The 22,669-nt window shown below is 42.2% G+C and overlaps 2 protein-coding genes across 3 annotated transcripts in view; one reads left to right on the forward strand and one right to left on the reverse strand.

Annotated features, from left to right (window-relative positions):
• MACROD2 (mono-ADP ribosylhydrolase 2) overlaps nucleotides 1-22,669 on the forward strand; it is an 898,190-nt gene that overhangs the window by 864,147 nt on the left and 11,374 nt on the right. For both annotated transcript variants that reach the window (XM_035110056.2, XM_035110055.2), the window contains exon 16: nucleotides 21,735-21,821. In XM_035110056.2, the coding sequence (XP_034965947.2) occupies nucleotides 21,735-21,821 (87 nt within the window). The remainder of the gene's footprint in view (nucleotides 1-21,734; nucleotides 21,822-22,669) is intronic.
• LOC118082478 (malignant T-cell-amplified sequence 1-like) lies at nucleotides 1,367-2,399 on the reverse strand. Its single transcript, XM_035110057.2, has one exon. It carries the CDS (start codon nucleotides 2,275-2,277, stop codon nucleotides 1,732-1,734), a length of 546 nt encoding a protein of 181 aa, XP_034965948.1. The 5' UTR covers nucleotides 2,278-2,399; the 3' UTR covers nucleotides 1,367-1,731.

Here is a 22,669-nt window from a genome sequence, read left to right on the forward strand (position 1 = left end):
CAGCATTGTTTGGCGGTGGTTTCTGCCTCTTCCCACATTTCCATCCCAGGGGTGATGAAAATCACAGCCCTCCTTTATGGTGTTTTTTGGTTTCCATGCAGATACATAACTGCTCATTGCCCAGGGTTGCAGCCAAATTGTAGAAAAAGAGTGGTACTAATGATGATGATGATGATAACAATAATAATAATAATAATAAATTAAAGACCTTTTTCACTGCTATGTTTTGTGGCTTTTACCCTAGGAGAAATTAGTTTTGCCCTGAAGTAGTTTCCATCTGTCTTACACAACGCAAGGAGCATGTTGCATTTGGCCCCAATAGATTTTTGTTTGTTTCTGGCAAATTATCTCTAGTCTCTGTATAGAGTAAAGGCTTCTCATTAACTCACATGACAGTTAACTCAGTAAGGGGATAAAAAGTAATGTTTGCAACCTGCCTGGAGTAACATGGGGGCAAATAGCAGGTACCACAAAATGAAATGAGTCCACATAGTACAAACAGAAATTTGCGGTTGAAATACCTTGGTCCGTTTCCTGACACACACAAAGTAATAACCTTTTTATAGGGAAACTTGGAGGCTCTGTCATTGCACCCATGGTGTTTTGACTATATTCCATTTTGGCTTTATGCACTATTCCTGGAACATAACCCCCACCCCACATAACTTGTGAGTCTACTGTACTGATTTTAACTAATCAGTCAATTATTTGGCTACCGTTAGTTAATAAATGTGTTCCAGTGTTATGTAAGGAAGACTTAGTTAACAGGATGAATCCTTGAGAAAATTTAAAATATAGCACACAGGCTCAAAAGGATCAGAAAAAATATTTCTTGGTGCCCAAACACCTTACTATTTCTGTGCGAAGGGGCTTTGCATTGTTTGTGTGCTTTTTTGCGTGCGGCTCACCATCAGTGCATGTCACATGATGGAGTCATAACAAGGAAGCTTACAACTCAAAATCTAAACACTTACAACCAAAAAAACCTTTATATGAGTGCTGCTGTTACAGAGAGCCCAGAAGCCCCTGTGCTTATTACCAGCCTCTGAAAGACAGATTTGAAGGGAAAATAATATTTCTTAGACCTGATATGAAAATCATTTTTGTATTGTGCTCTGGAGGGATGGCCTTTGCTAGCAAACTGCGCTACATCATCAGAAAACTTCTGCACATGATCAAAGAAGCAGAGCTCTGAGGATTGTGCTTTGATTATGAACGGCACAAAGTGATCTTACATGAACTCACTCGCAGGAATGTAATACTATGTACAGGAGGAGATCTATATCACCTGACTGAGATCTATATCTATCTATATACCGTAGATAGAAATTTATCATTTCTTTACGTTATCTGTAAAATTCTTTCATGTTTTGGCTGGGGAAGGAGACTCATTAGTAACAGGCAGAAAACATTAGGTTAACCAGCAATAACGTGAACTCAACCCTATGTGTTTACTCAAACTGAAAGCTCTTCCAGCGAGGAAGATCCACCCTGCAAGAATATTAGGTGAAATTATTCATTTACTTTTCAGTCATCCATATTTTTCATTGTCCTTTAAAGTGTTAACATTGCTACCTTGAATAGATTTGTGGATGCAGAAGCTATTTTTTTCCAGCATTCACTTGATTTATTTAGCATCACCACAAAACAAAGTTTACATTCAGCCACATATTTTAAACAGAAGAATTAAAAACAGGCCAAGCTGACAGGGAATGGATTCTTCCTGCTGCTTCACTTATACGTCTTCATATGCCAGAGACCATCATTTAAATAGTGGATATTCTCAATGCCAATTCCTTTGTTGACCTTCTCAATATTCTCTGCCGACATCTTCATGACTCCAACACCCAGGGCACGTTGCTTTCCTTCGGCCATTATTGCCACAATTGTATCAGCAGCAGCAGGATAAAGTTTAGCTCCTGGAGACGTCAGACCAGGGCACATGATATTTGCTCCACCAAGTACAAATTTAATGGCTCCTTTATCAACTTGTTGATGTGGTAGAATGAATGGATATTTATGAAGTAATCGGAGTGTGGGATAAAATGGTCCTTCCCTTTGCCTGAAGAATAACAATTCTCCATTTACTGTGAGGATTTCTATATGTTCATGACAACGTACTATCTTCACAGGGTATTTCTTTGGTATAATTTGGTTTAGCCATGGTTCGATCCCAGGAAACTGGTCTATCAGCTGGTTCTTAAGGCCTTTAATAACAGATGTTTTCAGTTGGATGCAGTTGGACACATTCTCCTTTTCATCAAATTTTTTGAACATCTTGGCGGGATTCCCACGAGAGCACTAAGAACCGAGGGGCTGGAAGGCCAGCGACTGACAGCAGCAGCAGCTCCCACACAGGCTCCCACTCTTGAACCCACGCCGATGCAGAAGCTATTGAGCCAATGGAGTAATCTCAGCACTTTACTGGAAAGAGCCCTGTGAAAATATCAGCAGTCAAATTGAGATTTCCAGTGTATGAACTTCTGGCCTCTCATCACTTCGTTTCCTACAATCTTATGTAGCACACTCTTAAGCAATAACAATAATGCTTGTAATAGGATTGTCCCAAAAGGAACCCACCCATATCTTTATGGCTTGTTTCTAAATTCCAAAAAGAAGACACACCCACTCTTTAGGGAGAAGGGTGTGGTAGCAGGTGCTGGGATGTAGAGCTGCCACAGGCTATTGAAAGCTACTTTATACCAGGTCTGACTGCCTACTATTTTATATTCTGACTGGCTGCAGCTGTTTATGGTCTCAGACAATTGTCTTTCTTAACCTGCTCTGGGTTGAACATGGGACCTTCTGCATACAAAGCATGTGTTCTGCAACTGAGCTACAGTCCCTCTTCATATTTGATTTGTGCCAGTTATGACCTGCCTACGAGGAGCATTGCATGTGTTGGGACAGAGCCAAACCCCCAACATTACCATCACTGCCGATGCGGCAGGAATCGGACATGGAACTGCTGCCACCAATCGAGTGTTCTAGCCAGTGTGATTGCCTGACCCCAACGCTGCCATCACCATGCCCTAGGCCAGTCCTTCCCAAGAAAGCAGCCCTTGCTGCTATCAGGAGGACAGTTCCATAGCTTTGTCCATGGAACATATGACACATGACACTACCGCTGCTTAGCAAAACTCAGATGATTCAGCTACGGTATCAGATACAACCTTTATGACAGAGTACAATCCTCCTTTGCCAAATCACAAGCACAATGACATTATTAGATTTAACCTACAGTCATGCCACATGGTTAAGAGTGGCCAAATTAGCTTAAGTTCTTAAATTCTCTCTATGCTATCAGTTTAGTTTTTGTTTTTGTACAATGCAACTTTATGAAATTTTGAATCCACTAAATTCAGTGGGACCTGTACAGGAAAAAACTTGGAACTCTCAGAGTTGTGTTGTTGTTTTTAACAGTGCTGTAGACTTGCACCCTCAGCTGGTTACTATACAGTATTTAAAAACTGTGGCAATAATGTGCCACTACTCTAAATATACATTGCTATTTCCTTTGAGCCCTCTAGACATTTAGAGGTGCATCACTTTCCCATACAAATCCAATATCCAGTTACCAGTAGCATACAGAGCAGTAAAGCTTAAGTAGGCACAGAGGGTTTAAATACAGAGGAAGATTATTGCAATAGATAAAAAATGGGTTTATTGTTAAGAAGTCAGACCACTTTATCCGGATTAACTTTCAGTTTGTTCACTCATATGTAGACCCTCACTGCTCCCAGAGAACAGTTCAGGGTTTTAAGTCCCTTCCTGGGATCTCATGAAAATGGGAAAGAGAGTTGCCTGTCCGGAGCATACAGACAATCCCTCAGTCCAAATCTCCTGTCGACTTCACCTATCAGTTCACGCAGCTGTTGAAAAACATGAGTGACAAGAGGGAACCAAAGTGGTTGAGCAACAGTCCAATAATGCAATCAATCAATCAATCATAAATTTATCATACCCTGCCCATCTGGCTGGGTTTCCCCAGCTACTCTGGGTGGCTTCCAACAAAAGATTAAAATACAATAGTCCTTTGTATTAAAAGCTTCCCTAAATAGGGCTACCTTCAGATGTCTTCTAAAAGTCTGATAGTTGTTTATTTCCTTGACATCTGATAGGAGGGCAGGCACCACTATTGAGAAGGTCCTCTGCCTGGTTCCCTGTAACTTTGCTTCTCGCAATGAGGGAACCGTCAGAAGGCCCTTAGCACTGGACCTCAGTGTCCAAGGCCTACAGGCAGAATGATGGGGGTGAAGACGCTCCTTCAGGTATACTGGGCCAAGGCCATCCCTATTTTCCATTTGATTCTAGCCACTGACATCACTTTGAATCCTTTGTGGCTGAATCCTTCATAGCCCCTCCCCCTTTTTTTCTTTTACTGTGTCCTGGGGGAAGGTCTGCCAAGGCCAGGGGTTCCCAAACAAAGGCCCAGGGGCTGGATGCGGCCCAATAGCCTTCTAAATCCGGCCTGCAGACGGTCCCGGAATCAGCATGTTTTTACATGAGTAGAATGTGTCCTTTTATTTAAAATGCATCTCTGGGTTATTTGCGGGACATAGGAATCTGTTCATTTTTCCCCCGAAATATAGTCTGGCCCCCACAAGATCTGAGGGACAGTGGACCGGCCCCCTGCTGAAAAAGTTTGCTGACCCCTGGCCAAGGCCTTGACCCACTTTGCATTCCTGTGCAAGGCTGTGAAATAAAAAGAAGCTAAGACAACAATGGAAAGCCTGTTGGTCATGACAGTCCTGCCCCCTGACTTTGGCCACAGAAAACAACAAAGAAATGTTAAAGGAACATTGCAGACTTTGCTATACCAATCCTCAATTAAAATGTAGCTGTGGAACGAGATACCGATTTACCCCCGATATTCTGGCAAAAAAAGTTGTGTCTTCTGGTAGTGTTCCAAAACAGCTTCTTTCTCTGTTCCTAGGGCTTGTAAGGAAATGAAAATTATGACCATACTACTTGTTTGAATTATGAAAAGTGCTCTGTATACAATGCCTTCCTTCTTTCAAACTTTATGTAGCTTGAGGTCTCTTAATATGCCTTAAAAGTAAATTTTATGCCCATGTAATGGGATAAAGGGCTTCAATTTCTGCCAGCTACTGAAGTTATTCATGTAGTTCAAATTTTGAAAGCTCGTCCCTTTGATCAGCCAGGTCAAACTCTTCTAACAACTTATGGCAAAAATTGTTACAGAAGGAATAATAGCTTATTCGCATGGCATGCCCCAGGGAATGATTCCTTGTGATGCTTTTAATAGCATGTAGTAACCTTGGCAGAGATTCCAGAAGTTGGCCACGAGTGACAAGGATTTATTGATTAATGACTGCCTTGTGCTTACCCTCTTGAAATGTGCTATCAATCCACTAGCACAGAATCCAGCCATATGGTTGATCTTGCCCAACACAAACAGCCATATTGCTTCATTACACACACATTTACGTAGCACTAACAGTTCAGTGGCAACGGAGAACACCAAGTGATGAGCGGTAGCAAGACTACTCCACCATAAATCTGGAAGGGAAGTACCAACAGTCTTGTGTTGGTGCTGAGACCTGTGTGCCACCTTTCACCTTTCACTAGGAGAAAGGCCATAGCTCAAAGGCAGAGCATCTCTTTTCCATACAGAAGGTCCCAAGTTCAGTTCTTGGCATCTCCAGGTAGGGCTGGAATAGACTCTGTCTGCAACCCTGGAGAGAGAGCTGCTGCCAGTCAATGTAGATAATGGTAGCGGGGTTCATCTGACCCCACCCCCAGGTCTACTTTGTGTTGCACTAACACTTGTTTTATTTGTTTTTTGTGGCTTTTAGATTGTTTTATGGTGACTTCCTTCTGGGTGGCAAAGAGTGTGTGGTATGTAGAGAGAGATATAGCTAGATATAGATTTGTCTCTAAATTTTTATCACATTTCTCATGATGAGCTAAGGTGGTGGTAACAAAGGTTGTGCTGGACTCCAACTCCCATAATCCCTGACCCCTGACCCCTGGCCATGTTTGCTAGGAGCTGATGGGAGTTGTAGAGCAAGGGTCTGCTGTCTTTTTAATATTATATATATATATATATATATATATATATATATATATATATAGTTGTAGGAACAGGCCAGTTATTAATAATAATTTCCATACTGCCATGTCCTTACAACATCTGACTGATGAAAGGCTGTTATATGGTTTCATAGCATGGTAAGTGAATGGCCCTAAACAGACAAGATCCTTCCTCTGGGAGACGGGATCATTGCCTTTCTAAAGACTTTTTCAATTACTTATTTTAAATTGTGCATTTCCTCCAAGAAAGTGCCTTTCCTCAACTCAAGAAAAGCTGCCTGACACTCAGGTTGATGCCACAAATAAGTAACACTTTATTTTTATTGTAACACAGCATCTCATCACTAAAATACTAGCATAGCACTCCTTCTAACCATCCCAGGGCGCTCAACCATGGCCATAATGCATTTCCTTCTATCAGACCTAAATGACCAGACAACAGCTAAGTTTGCTAGCATCATTGCTGGGGGAATTAGAATAAGGGCCACCAACTGACTGATAATTCAGGATTCCAATTTGTGCTTTTAACAAATCTTTCATTGTACACAGTGTATTGTTTTATTGTTGCTATGCCTTTAGCTAATGTGAATAAAGTTTATTTTAAAAAAATATATTTTAAAAATACTAGCATATACTAGTGAAAATGGTATTGAGCCAGTTGGCAAGGAAGCTCCAGGACAAATACACATGCAGCATGCAGTAACAAACTACTGCGTATGTGTACTGATGCTTTCAATCCTGACCAATAATAATGGCATAAAGGGACATTTTAAAAACCACCCCAGCAGCCAATCATTTGACAGGCCAGATTAAAGTAACACTTCCTTGAGGGAACACAAATACAGTGGTACTGTACCTTGGTTGTCGAACGGCTTGCCTCCTGAACAAATCAGCTCCTGAACACCGCAAACCCGGAAGTGAGTGTTCTGGTTTGCAAACATTTTTCGGAAGCTGAATGTCTGACATGGTTTCTGCAGCTTCCGATTGAGTGCAGGAAGCTCCTGCAGCCAATCGGAAGCTATGCCTTGGTTTTCGAATGGACTCCCGGAACGGATTAAGTTCAACAACCAAGGTACCACTGTAGTTGCACCTGGGTGGTGAAAACAAAAGCTGACAAATGGGAAAATTAGGTTTCACGCAACACATATGGCCTACGCTAGGGCCCATAAATGGAACAGGACGAGCAGTGTCGGATAGTTAGTACTCTTCACAGACTAATACTGATATCAGGGAAGAAATCTTACCCTGTGGTTTGTTTAGAAGTTTTACTTTAATCATCGACCACAGGAGCAGAGCAACAGTTGGACCCATGATAATACTAAGCATCAAAAGGATGCCCTAATAAAAGTTTTATATGCTTCCTAACTCCCTTAAAGCAGAGGCTTGCTAAGTAGATACTACCCTATTGGGGACTGAAGAGGAAACTAGTTGCATCATACACACGTATCTGTGAAAACAAAGAAGGCAGGAGATTTCCAGAAATAGGTGGCTCCTTGCCCTATGTGCGGGAGAGTTTTTCAATGAAAGGAAGCACTGCTTCCTTTCCTTATTAGTTAGGAGCTTCAGGGAATGTTTAAAATGTTGTTTGGAACAGAAAAGTGCCACTTTCCATTGGAATTTAGAGGAATGTCAGACCCTCCCCCCCAAAAAAAGTTCTTCCTATTCCCTAAGCTTATAAACAGATGGGATTATGTAGACGTATGAGGCCAGCGATTGCACTTTGTTGTGTTTTGCAAATCTACATCTGTTTAACAATCCATTCCTTTTATATGTTAGTAGACTATTACCTGCAGAGCTGGGGAGATGTTTTACCTAAGAATGTGAGCTATGAGTCCAATTCATATGTCATCTTAGTCACAAATGTACCCCACTTACTGAATACAATTAGATTACTATTTACAATGGTCAGAATGTGATATAAGGGGATGAACGACGGTGACTAATCCAGAATCTGGCAGCTAGACTGGTGATTGGGAGCGGCCGCCGAGGCCACATAACACCAGTCTTGGAAGACCTACATTGGCTCCCAGTACGTTTCCGAGCACAATTCCAAATGTTGGTGCTGACCTTTAAAGCCCTAAACAGCCTTGGCCCAGTATACCTGAAGGAGCGTCTCCACCTCCATCATTCAGCCCAGACATGGAGGTCCAGCTCCAAGGGCCTTCTGGCAGTTGCCTTGCTGCAAGAAGCCAAGTTACAGGGAACCAGGCAGAGGGCCTTCTCAATAGTGGCAGCTGCCCTATGGAATGCCCTCCCATTAGATGTCAAAGAAATAAACTATCTGATGTTTAGAAGACATCTGAAGGCAGCCCTGTTTAGAGAAGTTTTTAATGACTTATGTTTTAATGTATTTTTAATCTTTTGTTGGAAGCCACCCAGAGTGGCTGGGAAAACCCAGCCAGATGGGCTGGGTATAAATAAAATTATCTATTTATTTATTTATTATTACTACTACTATGATGCTTATATGATTGACTCATAGAATTGTAGAGTTGGGAGGGATCATGAGGCCCATGAGTTTTGCAGGGTTCCCAAATACATGGTGCCCCTGCATATGAGTGGCAGGTCATATGTTTGGGTTTCACTTCGGACAAAAGCAGGCAAATGCAAGTTGCTGGAGGAAGGAGATATGATGTGCCTTGAGGAGGATGGAAGCAAGCTAAAAGCATAGCCCTGCTTCCAAGTAATCATGGCAGCACACTATATGAAACTAACACAGGAATGAGTTATAGACATGCAGTGATGCTAGAGAAATATGTCCCCTGTTGGGCTGGCTGAGATGTCACAATAATGTTTTGTGCTGTGTGAATGATCCTTAGTGAACCTTGAGCTCAGATACTCCATCTGTATTCTGTTTTTTTAATAAACCACAGCTTGTCATTTCATCAGAACCTAACAAACTGTGGATAAACTATGGTCAGTAATGCAGTGGTGACGCAGTCACTGCACTTGCCTTAAGAACCAGATAAGGTCAACCACAAATGGTCCCCTTGATCTGATTCTCCCTTTCTTGGGCACACAGACACACACCCCCAATACTTTGTGCCTCTTCCATTAATAGTGACAGAATATAGAGAGGATCATAATAGCTACGTCTAAAATATATTTTGTTTTATTTGGCTGCAGTGCATAAATGTGTTTGCTTCCCTTCGGTGGAATCAGTTAATATAAAGCAGAATTAATATAAGCTTGGTTGAGACAGAAATGAGATCTCATATAAATAAGTAGAGATTATTTCCGTTTTAAATGAATTTAAATGAATTGCTGTAAGTAGTAGCAAGGAGAGGGATATGAGAAATGGCCCTTGCCAAGTTCTTTTTATTCAGCACCATTAATCCCTGCTTTTTCGGCATTAAAATGTTATATCCAGCAAGGGCTACGTGAACCTTGCACAGTTAGAAGCTTAAAACAGAGTGATGACACTGTACCTGACTAGTCATTATGGATTGAATTAGCCTTTTATAGAAATGGGGTCTCAAAATTGTCTCTGGTAATACAAACTTTAAATAGGAAGGAGTTTATATAATAGTTCCTGAGGGTTACTTGTGATTATCTGAAGGTGGGATTTCCCCCTCTCATGCTGCCTTCTGCCTTCCAATATTTTAACAAAATTCAGTACACCCGAAAGGTCACCTAGTTATTTATAGCCTAGCTTAAGCCTATCACGCTCTCTGGAAACATATTACTTCTCCCAACATCAGATTTACAGATTTGGGCTGCAAACCTATACACAGCTGAATATACTCCAGAAAGCACTCTATAATTTTCCAATTGCCATCCCAAGACTGCATTGGCGAGCCATAGCAGTAACTGTGACTGTGACGAAGAGAGATTTTCACTGTGTGGGTGCATGCCCTCTGCTGCTGTCTCCAATATGACTAGTAAAGGGTTAATTGGAAGATCAGGCATTTGTTGAGAAATGAGTTGAAAAGACGTGCTTTGCACCAAACCTCCAAATTTGCAACTGTCCACAATAAACTGATCATTCTGCTTGACTATCATTGAGCTCCTGTTCTACAGCATATTATATTGATTGAAATGGGATGAAGGATGGCACTTTGTGTTGAATGGGGTAACTGTGCCCCTGAAGGACCAGGTGTGCAGCCTGGGAGTCACTTTGGACTCACAGCTGTCCATGGAGGCGCAGGTCAATTCTGTGTCCAGGGCATTATCAGCTCCATGTGGTACGACAGCTGAGACCCTACCTGCCCGCAGACTGTCTTGCCAGAGTGGTGCATGCTCTGATTATCTCCCGCTTGGACTACTGCAATGTGCTCTACGTGGGGCTACCTTTGAAGGTGACCCGGAAACTGCAACTAGACTGGTTACTGGGAGTGGCTGCCAAGCCCACATAACACTGGTACTGAAAGACCTACATTGACTCCCAGTCCATTTCCAAGCACAATTCAAAGTGCTGATGCTGACCTTTAAAGCCCTAAACTGCCTCCGCCCAGTATAATAATAATAATAATAATTATTATTAATAATTTATTATTCATACCCAACCCATCCGGCTGGATTTCCCCAGCCACTCTGGGTGGCTTCCAACAAAATATTAAAATACAATGGTCTGTTGTTAAACATGAAAAGCTTCCCTAAACAGGACTGCCTTCAGATGTCGTCTAAAAGTCTGGTAGTTGTTTTTTTCTTTGACATCTGGTGGGAGAGCGTTCCACAGGGCAGGTGCCACTACCAAGAAGGCCCTCTGCCTGGTTCCCTGTAACTTGTCTTCTCGCAAGGGAACCGCCAGAAGGCCCTCTGCGCTGGACCTCAGTGTCTGGGCAGAACGATGGGGGTGGAGACCCTCCTTCAGGTATACTGGACCTGAAGGAGTATCTCCACCCCCATTGTTCAGCCCGGGCACTGAGGTTCAGCTCCAAGGGCCTTCTGGCGGTTCCCTTCTCGGTTAGTGGTGTCCGCCTGTGGAACACCCCCCATAAGATGTCAAGGAAATAAACAACTATCTGACTTTTAGAAGACATCTGAAGGCAGCCCTGTGTAGGGAAGTTTTTAATGTTTGATGTTTTATTGTGTTTTTAATATTCTGTTGGGAGCCGCCCAGACTGGCAACCCATTTACACGGGTTCAATATGCATCACATCAAGCCTAGAAGTGACCTGAAAACATCACAAAAAGGGGTATGGTGGGGTGTTTGGAATATTAGGAATAAGAATAAAGCACAAGTGCAGAGAAAAAGAACTGAGTGTTGACAAGTGTTATGAAAAGAACCAATAGAATCTGAAGTGATATAGTGGGTATTCTATATTGGATAACCCCTCCATCTCATACAAAAGAACAAATATTGACTGCAGTTTACATTTAGCGAGGAGGGAGCTTAACCATTAGCCTGGGTTTAGGCAACACATTTAAGTCAAACATTGGATTAACTCAGTGAGATGCCCGGGTTTTGGGGGGGGGGGGAGAGAGAGAGAGACCAGGAAGGAGCAAAGCAGCAGTCCCAGTAAACTGTAAACAGGGCCATTTTGTCCCCATTTCTGAAATCCAGAGGATTGAGAATTCTGGATAAGAGAGGGAAAGTGGGTTTACTATTTGAACTAACTGTGATTGGCTTCCATGTACTTCAGCACCTTGCCTAAATTGTGTCCTCCTTTCAGACAGGAAGCTATCCATTCACCTGCAAGCCTAACATCCGTCACTGTAGAGAATGATAAAACCAGGTATCCTAATATATGTATCCAGCACCATGAGAGTTAACATACTACAGTATTTAAATATTAAAGAACTGCTTTGTGAATGCCTCTACTCTTGACAAACTATCCATGGCTCCAAAAGCAGCGCTCAGCTGCTCCAGAGGCAGGCAAGCTTATGTCATAGCAAGTTCAAATTTCTTTCAAGGCTTCATTCTTTCCTTTTTCATCCTACTCTCCCCAAATGCCAAGTTTTTGATCAAGGTAGAATATTCCCAATTAGCATACTGAAACTTTTGGTTGGTAAGGAAGCTCCATTCAGTTTCCATATGTAAATATACGCTCATTTTGTCACTTAAAAAATGTTCTTTTTCAGGCAGCTGAGCTTATGTGCAAGTGAATGTTAATAAGATAGCATTTGCTCATTGATTCGAAGGAAGGAAGGTACAAGCTTGCCCTCGGGCTCACAGTGCCTGTTAAAGTAAGGCTGATAATGGTTATAAAGGCATTCGGTAAGAATTAGAATTGGGGCCTCTGACATTCTCATCAGCAAGGGATGCATCAGGAGGAGTCAGGCTAAGCAATATCACTTTTGTTTGAACTTCTACCTCTGAGCTGCCACACATTTACAATGCTGCTGAAAACACAGCAGTAAGCAATGCATACGGAGGCTTGACATTAATATTAGCAGGCATCCACCGGTGACTTGACTGAAAAAATATCCTTCAATTCTGACAACCTACAATTGTGAGAGAAGCGAAACCATACTTGGCAGGAAAACAAGTCAGCATAGCTGGGGGTTAGGACAACGTTGTGCGGTTATTCCCTGCGAGTGACAAATTACCAAGTGAGGAATAGTGGGGAAACATTCAGTGCTCTGCCTAATTAGGAGAAACAAATTCAAGATGCAGTTTTGTTTGCAATGGGAAGGGTTTGGACGCATTGGGCTGAAAAGTTAGAGCACATATATGTCTACTGCTTGCTGTACACTGGGCAATTAAGTGGTGGGATCTGCTTCGGATTGCTTTGACTTGCAACATCCCAGTGGCATCAGGCTCCTCTGTGTGGCTGCACTGACTAGAGGTTACCATCTTGTGTGGGATACAGAGGCTGATGAGGCAATTGAAAACACATCTGTGGTGCTGTTGCATCATGCAACTGAACCATTCTAGGACCAGGCCAAATATTCTCCCCCCGGCTTCCTGTTTCTTATGCTGTTAAGACTACACCTCCCTCAAAACAGTGATTCATCTCTACTGTATACAGATGCTATTATGCTTAGAAATACAACATGTGTTGGGATGCAACTCAGCTTGCACTGGAGGCTGATGTGGCTGCGTGGGACAGAGCTCAGAGAGAAAAGAATCTCAAAGGTTCCTAAAATGTCCTTTCTCACCGAACCTGCACTGACCTTCTCGCAGCTAGCAGACTCTTAGGGTTGATGGCCTCATTTTCTACTTCTTGATTTTTTATTCTCACTTTGGGAAAGGAGTCATCTTTTGTGACTCTTCTGCTGAGATGCAGAACAAGCGCGGGACAAGGCATTTCCACCTTACTTAGAGAGAACTAGAGCGCTTTCCTATCAAGCACGTCTTTCCTGAAATAAACACAGGTTTCGCTAAACTCAGACTCTCAGGGCAAAGTGTGCTCCTCCAACAGGGATTTAATGCTAAGTTCAAATGCTGCTGAGTGTTTTAACTCCAAACACCAAGAGAATATGCCCATGGAGACTTGGGGAGCAGGCCCTGAACTCATATGCTCCTTATTTTTTTCATCTTTCACCACAGAGAAAACTGAATACAGTACCAAGCTTGGAAACCCTGCATTAAGCTACTTAATTTTGCAGAATCAGGAGTGATCCCATGTTCATATAAATTAAGATGAGAAAAATAAGGAACAAAGTGTGTCAACCCCTTCCAATCTCTTCCCTCTTAATGCAATCTTAGAATGGGGGATAAGGTTCAAATTCAAAGTGAAGTAATTAATCACCTTTGGGAATGCAGGCAAATTCATTGCTACTTTTAGCAAGTATTTCACTGATTTAACTTTACAATCAGGCAAGTTGTTTCTTATTTCCAGTGTGAAAGGCCACAAGAGGTGCCCAGTTCATCTGTACCTGCAAGATGCCAACACATGGCATAAATTCACTCCGTTATGAATCCCATAGACAAAAAGTTGCCCAAAGCCCTCTGTATAACCCGTAAAGACAACCAGTTGGCAGGCATATAGTGCGGGGTCTTTTCAGTGGTGGCCCCACAACTGTGCAATTTGATTCCAAGACTAGGTCAACCACATCCCTTGATACTTTTAAATGGGCATTAAAGACCCAGTTTTTTCATTGTGGACTTTAAGGCTTAATTATAACCTGGGCTGTAGATATAGCATGGTGATTATTAAAATAATGCAGAGCTTTTATTACTATATGGCTTACCGTACTTTTCCGTATATAAGACTAGTTTTTCTTTTACTTTAAAATAAGATTAAAAATCTGGGGGCATCTTATACACGGATAGTGCATATGCCCATTTTCTAATTTCGGGGTCCCCAAAAGTAGGGGGCATCTTATATATTGGGGGGGGGCGTCTTATACATGGAAAAATACAGTATATAGTGGTACCTCGGGTTAAGAACTTAATTTGTTCCAGTGGTCCGTTCTTAACCTGAGGGGTGCTTTCGCTAATGGGGCCTCCTGCTGCCGCTGCGCCGCTGGCACGCAATTTCCGTTCTTATCCTGGGGCAATGTTCCTAACCTGGAGCAACCACTTCTTGTTAGCGGAGAAGGCATCTATAACCCGAAGCGTCTATAACCCAAGGCATCTATAACCCGAAGCGTCTGTAACCCGAGGTACCACTGTATTGGCTTTTAATACTGTTGCAAAGGAAATGGATCCTTCATATTGTATTGGCTATGTCTGGATACATAGTTTGTTATCTGCTTTGAGAGACATCATTCACTTGAAAGGTGGTCTATAAGTAATTTAACATAACATATTAACACAACATAAACATATTAACATAACATAAACTATTTGCAAGCAGGAGGGCCATGTCTTCTGGGTCTTCTTGCATTATCTCTTTTTAAAGTGTCTCATTCAGATTTTCTGGTACCTACATTGTGATCACTAGCAATTTGACAAAGTGAAGAAGAATCAGATTTTTTTAAGGTTGTTGTGACCTTTTAAACTGTACTGTATGGGGCGTATTGTTTTTGTTTGCTACTATGTTATGTGTTTTTGTATTTTAAACTGCCCTATGATGCTCGGATGAAGGGTGATGTTGTTGTTTAGTCGTTTAGTCGTGTCCGACTCTTTGTGACCCCATGGACCATAGCACGCCAGGCACTCCTGTCTTGCACTGCCTCCCGCAGTTTGGTCAAACTCATGTTCGTAGCTTCGAGAACACTGTCCAACCATCTTGTCCTCTGTCGTCCCCTTCTCCTAGTGCCCTCAATCTTTCCCAACATCAGGGTCTTTTCCAAGGATTCTTCTCTTCTCATAAGGTGGCCAAAATATTGGAGCCTCAGCTTCACGATCTGTCCTTCCAGGGAGCACTCAGGGCTGATTTCTTTAAGAATGGATAGGTTTGATCTTCTAGCAGTCCATGGGACTCTCAAGAGTCTCCTCCAGCACCATAATTCAAAAGCATCAATTCTTCGGCGATCAGCCTTTTTTATGGTCCAGCTCTCACTTCCATACATCACTACTGGGAAAACCATAGCTTTAACTATACGGACCTTTGTCGGCAAGGTGATGTCTCTGCTTTTTAAGATGCTGTCTAGGTTTGTCATTGCTTTTCTCCCAAGAAGCAGGCGTCTTTTAATTTCGTGACTGCTGTCACCATCTGCAGTGATCAAGGAGCCCAAGAAAGTAAAATCTCTCACTGCCTCCATTTCTTCCCCTTCTATTTGCCAGGAGGTGATGGGACCAGTGGCCATGATCTTGGTTTTTTTGATGTTGAGCTTCAGACCATATTTTGCGCTCTCCTCTTTCACCCTCATTAAAAGGTTCTTTAATTCCTCCTCACTTTCTGCCATCAAGGTTGTGTCATCTGCATATCTGAGGTTGTTGATATTTCTTCCGGCAATCTTAATTCCGGCTTGGGATTCATCTAGTCCAGCCTTTCGCATGATGAATTCTGCATATAAGTTAAATAAGCAGGGAGACAATATACAACCTTGTCGTACTCCTTTCCCAATTTTGAACCAATCAGTTGTTCCATATCCAGTTCTAACTGTAGCTTCTTGTCCCACATAGAGATTTCTCAGGAGACAGATGAGGTGATCAGGCACTCCCATTTCTTTAAGAACTTGCCATAGTTTGCTGTGGTCCACACAGTCAAAGGCTTTTGCATAGTCAATGAAGCAGAAGTAGACGTTTTTCTGGAACTCTCTAGCTTTCTCCATAATCCAGCGCATGTTTGCTATTTGGTCTCTGGTTCCTCTGCCCTTTCGAAATCCAGCTTGCACTTCTGGGAGTTCTCGATCCACATACTGCCAAGCCTGCCTTGTAGAATTTTAAGCATAACCTTGCTAGCGTGTGAAATGAGCGCAATTGTGCGGTAGAAGGGTGATATAGAAATTTAATAATAATCATAACAATAGAGAATTCAGTGGGACTTAGTTAAGGATATATAGGATTACAGCCATACAAACTTACTTTGGGGCAATTGAAATTTATTATTTGCCCCGTGAACGAAATCTAAGGTGTGTATGCATTGATTTTCAGCACAATCCTAACCACATGTACTCAGAAGTAAGTCCTGCAGATAGCTATTATTGTGCATATGGGTGGTGGTGGTGTTTGTTGCTTATTTGTATGTGTGTGGCAAATGGTTAAATGCTTTATTTAAAAAATAGGATGCCCTAGATTCTCAGCAAATCTTTGCAGGATTTATTTTAAAACCTGTCTGGAAGCAATTTTGTGCACTATCCTAGCCTCCTCCTCATACTGCATGGCTGGCTTTGAGTACTGATTTTCTAGAAATATCACCCACCTATGAAATTTTATGATAATCAAGGCTGTCAGTAATGCAATTGGAAATGGTAATTGAAAGTGGTATCTTGCAAACTGTATCTCTCATCTCCTAGCGGGGTGGCCCTGAAATGTGCATCTTGTTTGTGTTCCAAGCAGTAGCAATCAAGATTGAAAAGGAGAGAGAGGGGAAAAAATGAATAAAAATGCTTGTAAAGGCACTTCTTGTTTTGATCAGATTCTGCTGTTTATGTGGAATGGACTCATTTCTCTGTGGCACAAAGTTTTATTGCCCAGCAGGAAAGAAGTGCTTTGGGATAATACCTGTTTCACTTGCATGTCAGAATAACAAATGCTTCTGTTTTCCCCCTTCTACACATGCACACACTGGGCAAGGCAGAATGAGCAAAAGGGAGATTAATATAAATGGAGATCCAGTGTCATGGAAACCCTGCTGATCTTATGGCCAGTGCTTCCTTTTCTTGCCACCCACAGCAAATGATTTTACCTTTGATTCACTTGCAACTTCTCCATGTGGCAAGTCCTCACATCACTTCTCATAATGACACTTTGTCATTCACAAAGCAGATATGACTGTTCTGATGGTCTCTGTTATACAAGCAGTCATTCGGGCCAAAAAAAATCTAACAGCATTTCCTTTGTGTGGCTGTTGCTTATTCATTCTGCACTACTGCCAGCATCACAAGTATACCCTCCAACATTTCTCTGACGGAAATAGGGATGTCCTATCTAATAATAATAATAATAATACCCCACCCATCTGACTGGGTTGCCTCATCCACTCCGAGTGGCTTCCAACATATATAAAAACATAACAAAACATTAAAAATTGGAAAAAAACTTACCTATACAGGACTGCCTTCTGATGTCTTCTAAAGATTGTATGGTTACTTGGCTCGGGGGTTGCATAATTCCATAGCTTCCAACATTTATCCAATGAAAATAGGGACGTCCTAAGGAAAAACAGGACATTCTGGGATCAAATCAGAAACCAGGGTGGTTTCTGTAAATCTGGGACTGCCCCTGGAAAATAGGGGCACTTGGAGGGTCTGCACAAGAAAGAATGCTATACATTTCAGATGCTGAATGCCATTCTGTGTTGGCACCCACCATGTTTATCATATCCCAACAGCGCAATCCTAACCATATCTACTCAATCCTATTGAATTCAATGGGGCTCCTAGGTAAACGAGGTGAAGATTGCAGCCTTAGTTATTCAAAGGTGTTCCTTTCCTTGAACTATTTTCTAGCACAGTGCCAGTTAAATAATTGTGCCAGTTCTTGTACCTAGAGAAGCAAAAGCTTCATGTACACAGATAAGCATCTTCAACGACACCTATTCAGGAGTGTGTCTGCCGCTATGAAGCTTCCATCATTAATACATTCGCTTTGTTTGACCTAATTTATAAATGACTTTAAAAGGGGTAAAACCTGAAGCATAGAATTATTTACACAGAATAATACAAATATTCGTAAGGAGAAACCGGTGAAATCAACAGACTTCAAAAACAAGCAGGCCTAATAAAATCACCAAAATATATTTATTTTTTCTTTAGGAAGATTTATAGACCGCTTAATCAAAACACACACATAATTCCCCTTACATAACATCCTTCTGAAAACCTAGGAGGAGGAAAACTGGAGAGATTTAGCTGCTTTAGCTGCTCCCCTCAAGAGTCTCCAATGGCAGATGCCATGGAAGAATGGGGGGGGCAGGTGCACAGGGGAGAGGTGGACTACAGATGGGGGCCACACCTCTGTATGTGCCTTCTTACTCCTCAACCTCTGATATTAATGAAATTGTGGGTATGTGTTCCTTTTGGTGTCCCCACATCCTACCTGGTTTCCCCCCCCTGTTTATAAGCACAAAATAGGATGTGTGTGACACTGTGGTCTAAACCACTGAGCCTAGGGCTTGCCAATCAGAAGGTTGGCGGTTCGAATCCCTGCGACAGAGTGAGCTCCTGTTGCTCGGTCCCAGCTCCTGCCAACCCAGCAGTTCAAAGGCACGCCCAAAAGTGCAAGTAGATAAATAGGTACCGCTCTGGCGGGAAGATAAATGGCATTTCCATGCGCTGCTCTGGTTTCAGTGTTCCGTTGTACCAGAAGAGGCTTAGTCATGCTGGCCACATGACCTGGAAAGCTGTCTATGGACAAATGCTGGCTCCAGAAAGCTGTCTATGGACAAACACATGACCCGGAAAGATGTCTATGGACAAACGCCTGTAAAGTGACATAAGCGCCACAACCCCAGAGTCGTCTGCGACTGGACTTAACTGTCAGGGGTCCTTTACCTTTTTTTAGCACAAAATAATAGGCAAGATGCTCACTGGAAGGACAGATCGTGAAGCTGAGGCTCCAATACTTTGGCCACCTCATGAGAAGAGAAGACGCCCTGGAAAAGACCCTGATGTTGGGAAAGATGGAGGGCACTAGGAGAAGGGGACGACAGAGGACGAGATGGTTGGACAGTGTTCTCGAAGCTACGAACATGAGTTTGACCAAACTGTGGAAGGCAGTGCAAGACAGGAGTGCCTGGCGTGCTATGGTCCATGGGGTCACGAAGAGTCGGACACGACTAAACGACTAAACAACAACAACAACAATAGGCAAGATAGGATGCCAACAGAGTGGGTTCTGCCCGCTGATTATCACAATAGGTGAACTATGCCAGTCCCTCTCGCCCAGTGGTAGCTGGCATACCAGCACTAACAGCAGCATTTATGTGCAGCACCTCACAACCATTGGCTCTATCCAAGCACCTTGCTTCTACCTGGGTCACAAGTGCATGAAGCAGAAGAGAAGTTCATTTGGTTGAAGAGAAGCCAGTCATGCTGACTAGCTAATGGGCAATCTTGAGGCAATGCTTATGAACTTCACATGAGCCTCTTTAGTCCTGACAACATCAGCACACCTAGATATCCCTGAACGGGAGCGAAATTGGGGAGCCGAGGCGCTTACCTGTCACATCATGCCAGGGTTGCTTGGTTAACAGGCAGCATCTCAAAGAAAGCCGTCACAGAACTGTGAGGTATCAGCTGTCAGGCAGGGATGTGGTGTGGATATTTATCATATATCCCAAACATAGGTACGTTAGATATTTGAGGGAACCTCAGTAGCAAACATCTGAAACCTGACAGCTCCCCCCCCCCTGCAAGATGGTTATTTTTATAAAGCACTTCTGAGCATTCTTTTCCTGAGCCTTTAAAAATGTACAAAGAAACAGAGCGCTTTCATATTTATTTATTATCATTTTCTTTCATGGCCAATTAATAGTTTCATACTAATCAAACCACTTCAGTGGTTTTCACATCGCCTAGAGAATTTATGTCACAAAGGTAACTAACAAATATACATATATCTTAAAAACCAATGAAAACTCAGTGAGTGATTTTAAATGTGTGCTTGAACTTGACAGATCCTTCAGAAAATATACAGATGATTCAACAATAGAGTGACACAGTTGTATCTGTCAAGTGTGAACGACAGTGATGAGTAAAATGCTTGGGAAGTTTAGGCCCATTGGTGTCTAACAAATGCCAAGGGAAAACCTCCTTTGCTCTACAGAATTCTCAGGAGAAGTCTTGAAATTTTAACATGCATGCCAAGTTGTCATTCCAGAAGTTCACTGACAGGGAAAGTCTGAACACAAAGATGTTTATATGCAATTTAGCAGGGGGTTGAGAAGAAGAACAATAAAAAACAAGATGAAGGAAGGAATATGTTAAAAAATAAAATTACTGCAAGATTTCTTTAAAAAAAATGTATTTTAAAAAATCAGAGAATTTCAGGATTTTGTTGCTGCTGTCTCAAGTTTCTTTATTGGAAGACTACTAATAATGAGGTTGCTCTGACTCAAAACCTAATGCCTTAACTCTGAAGGTGTGTTGTATAGACCAGGGAGTCCTGGTTTCAAATTCCTATGCAGTCATAAAGCTCCCTGTGTGACCTTGGGTCAATCATTCCCATGGCTTCACCTACTTCACAGGGTTGTTATCAAGATAAAATTGAATTGGTAGATGAGAAAACAGTGTGCACTTCACTGAGTTCCTTGGAGCAAAGGTGTGGGGTGTCTTTTTTAATGACAGAATTGCATCATAGATTTTGACTCTGTCCCTACCCCAGAGATGCTCTCCATTGTCTCTTGAGACAGGTGGGTGCCAGCAACCAACAAAAGCTTGCTGCCATTGAGTTGAGTGACCCTGAGCAATTTTTCTGTCTCACCTGTAGAAAAGATACATTTGTGCTTAAGGTGTTATGCTCCGTCCCTGCATCCACTCTCTCCAAATTCTGCTGATTGCCTAACAACCAATTGCTTGATTTCTATAGCTCAGCCATCACAAGCTTTATAGTTGCCACAAAATATGGAAGTGCCATCATGGAAATTAGCTAACAATTGGTCTCTCAGAAATCCTGAATGGTGAAAATCTTAAAGAACAGAGTATAAAACAGAAAAGGCCCTTTTCCTGTATGTTTCAAATTTAGCATTCTTGGGAGTTTCTATCGGAGCTTCCCCGCCAGCCTCAAGGCACCAAAAAATAAAAATATTGAGTGCCTGCCATCTACATTTTCCGAAATTTAAATTCTAGTCTCTGTATGAGTGCTCAATGTGTAAGCTCTCCAAGAGCATCAATTTTAACTCTGTCCCTTAGAGGAAAGGTTTAAATACAGTATGTGATTAGGGGCCCATCCCATACTATATTTTGCAAGGAGGAGATTCTTCACAAAGGATCAGAGAAGAGAAGGTCAGGCAGCCCAGAGGAAAGTCCATATTGCACCATAGGTTTTAACAGTCCCATTTAACAAAAGAGCACAATCCTGAAACAGCTTTGAAGTAATTCTTTTTTTAAAAAGCCATGCCTCCCTCGCTATCACTTTTCAGAGAAACCTTTGCCCTTTCTTTGAATGGCTACCACTATCGTAACAGAGGCATTCATAAAGCTGTGTTATGACTAGAAAATAATGGACACTCCATCTGTGAATAATACATTAATCAAATACTCTGCATGTTGTCCCCCCCCCTTTGTCATTTCTAAAGGAGCAGAAGAAGAGAAAGGGAAACATACTGCAGAGCCGGTGCAACCCGAAGGTCCATGTGATACAGAAAACATTTCAAGTAATGACAGTAAGTTTCCAAATAGCTTTACCGTTGCCAAAAAAAAAAATGGCACATTCAGACGAGTGAAGGCTGCATTACAGTTCACCCTTTGATGCACAGGTAAAATATGATATGATCAAGTCTTCAAAGGTAGCCTACTAAAAGCCTGGGTTGTGCAAAGAGTTGGCAGCACTAATTGCTAGCCACAAGGAATGCTGCACAGCCATCAGTTACACAACTGTAATTTCAATGCGACTTAACGCATGACCAATCAAGCCTAGGATTGTAGCTCTAAGATGCCCATGCCAAGAACTCCATTGCACAGCCGAGACGCACAGCCGTATGCACAAACAGACAAAAGCATTTCGTGTTTTTGTTCTCTCTTCCCTCCCAGCTCCACAGTCTCCTGGTGCGCTTTGAAAATAAGTCAGCCACTATTAGAGGATAAGGATTAAAATTAGCTGCGTTTGAATTTAGAGAATGTCATCATTCCTTTCTGTCAACCATATCTCTAAACAGAGTCTCTCTCTCTCTCTCTCTCTCTCTCTCACACACACACACACACACACACACATTTCACTTAGCTCATTCCAAACACCTTTGGGCCGTTTAGTCAGTATGAGGTTCTGTCTTACAGAGATATGTGCATTATAAATGCTTGTTGTAAACAGAGGTGGATTGTCCTTTTGCTGCATGTCATAGGTAGTTTCCAAGCTCATAAAATATATATTGGAATAAAACACACCCAGCAGTCTATTCTTGGCTATTATCCCATTTGAAGAATATTTCTCCTCAGCCCTAACAACACACACACACACACACACGCACACACTTTCCATGGTGCTGCAGATATCCAAAGTTTGAGCACAGCAACT

The sequence above is a fragment of the Zootoca vivipara genome, chromosome 3 (assembly GCF_963506605.1).
Source record: "Zootoca vivipara chromosome 3, rZooViv1.1, whole genome shotgun sequence".
In the NCBI taxonomy this organism is placed as follows: domain Eukaryota; kingdom Metazoa; phylum Chordata; class Lepidosauria; order Squamata; family Lacertidae; genus Zootoca; species Zootoca vivipara.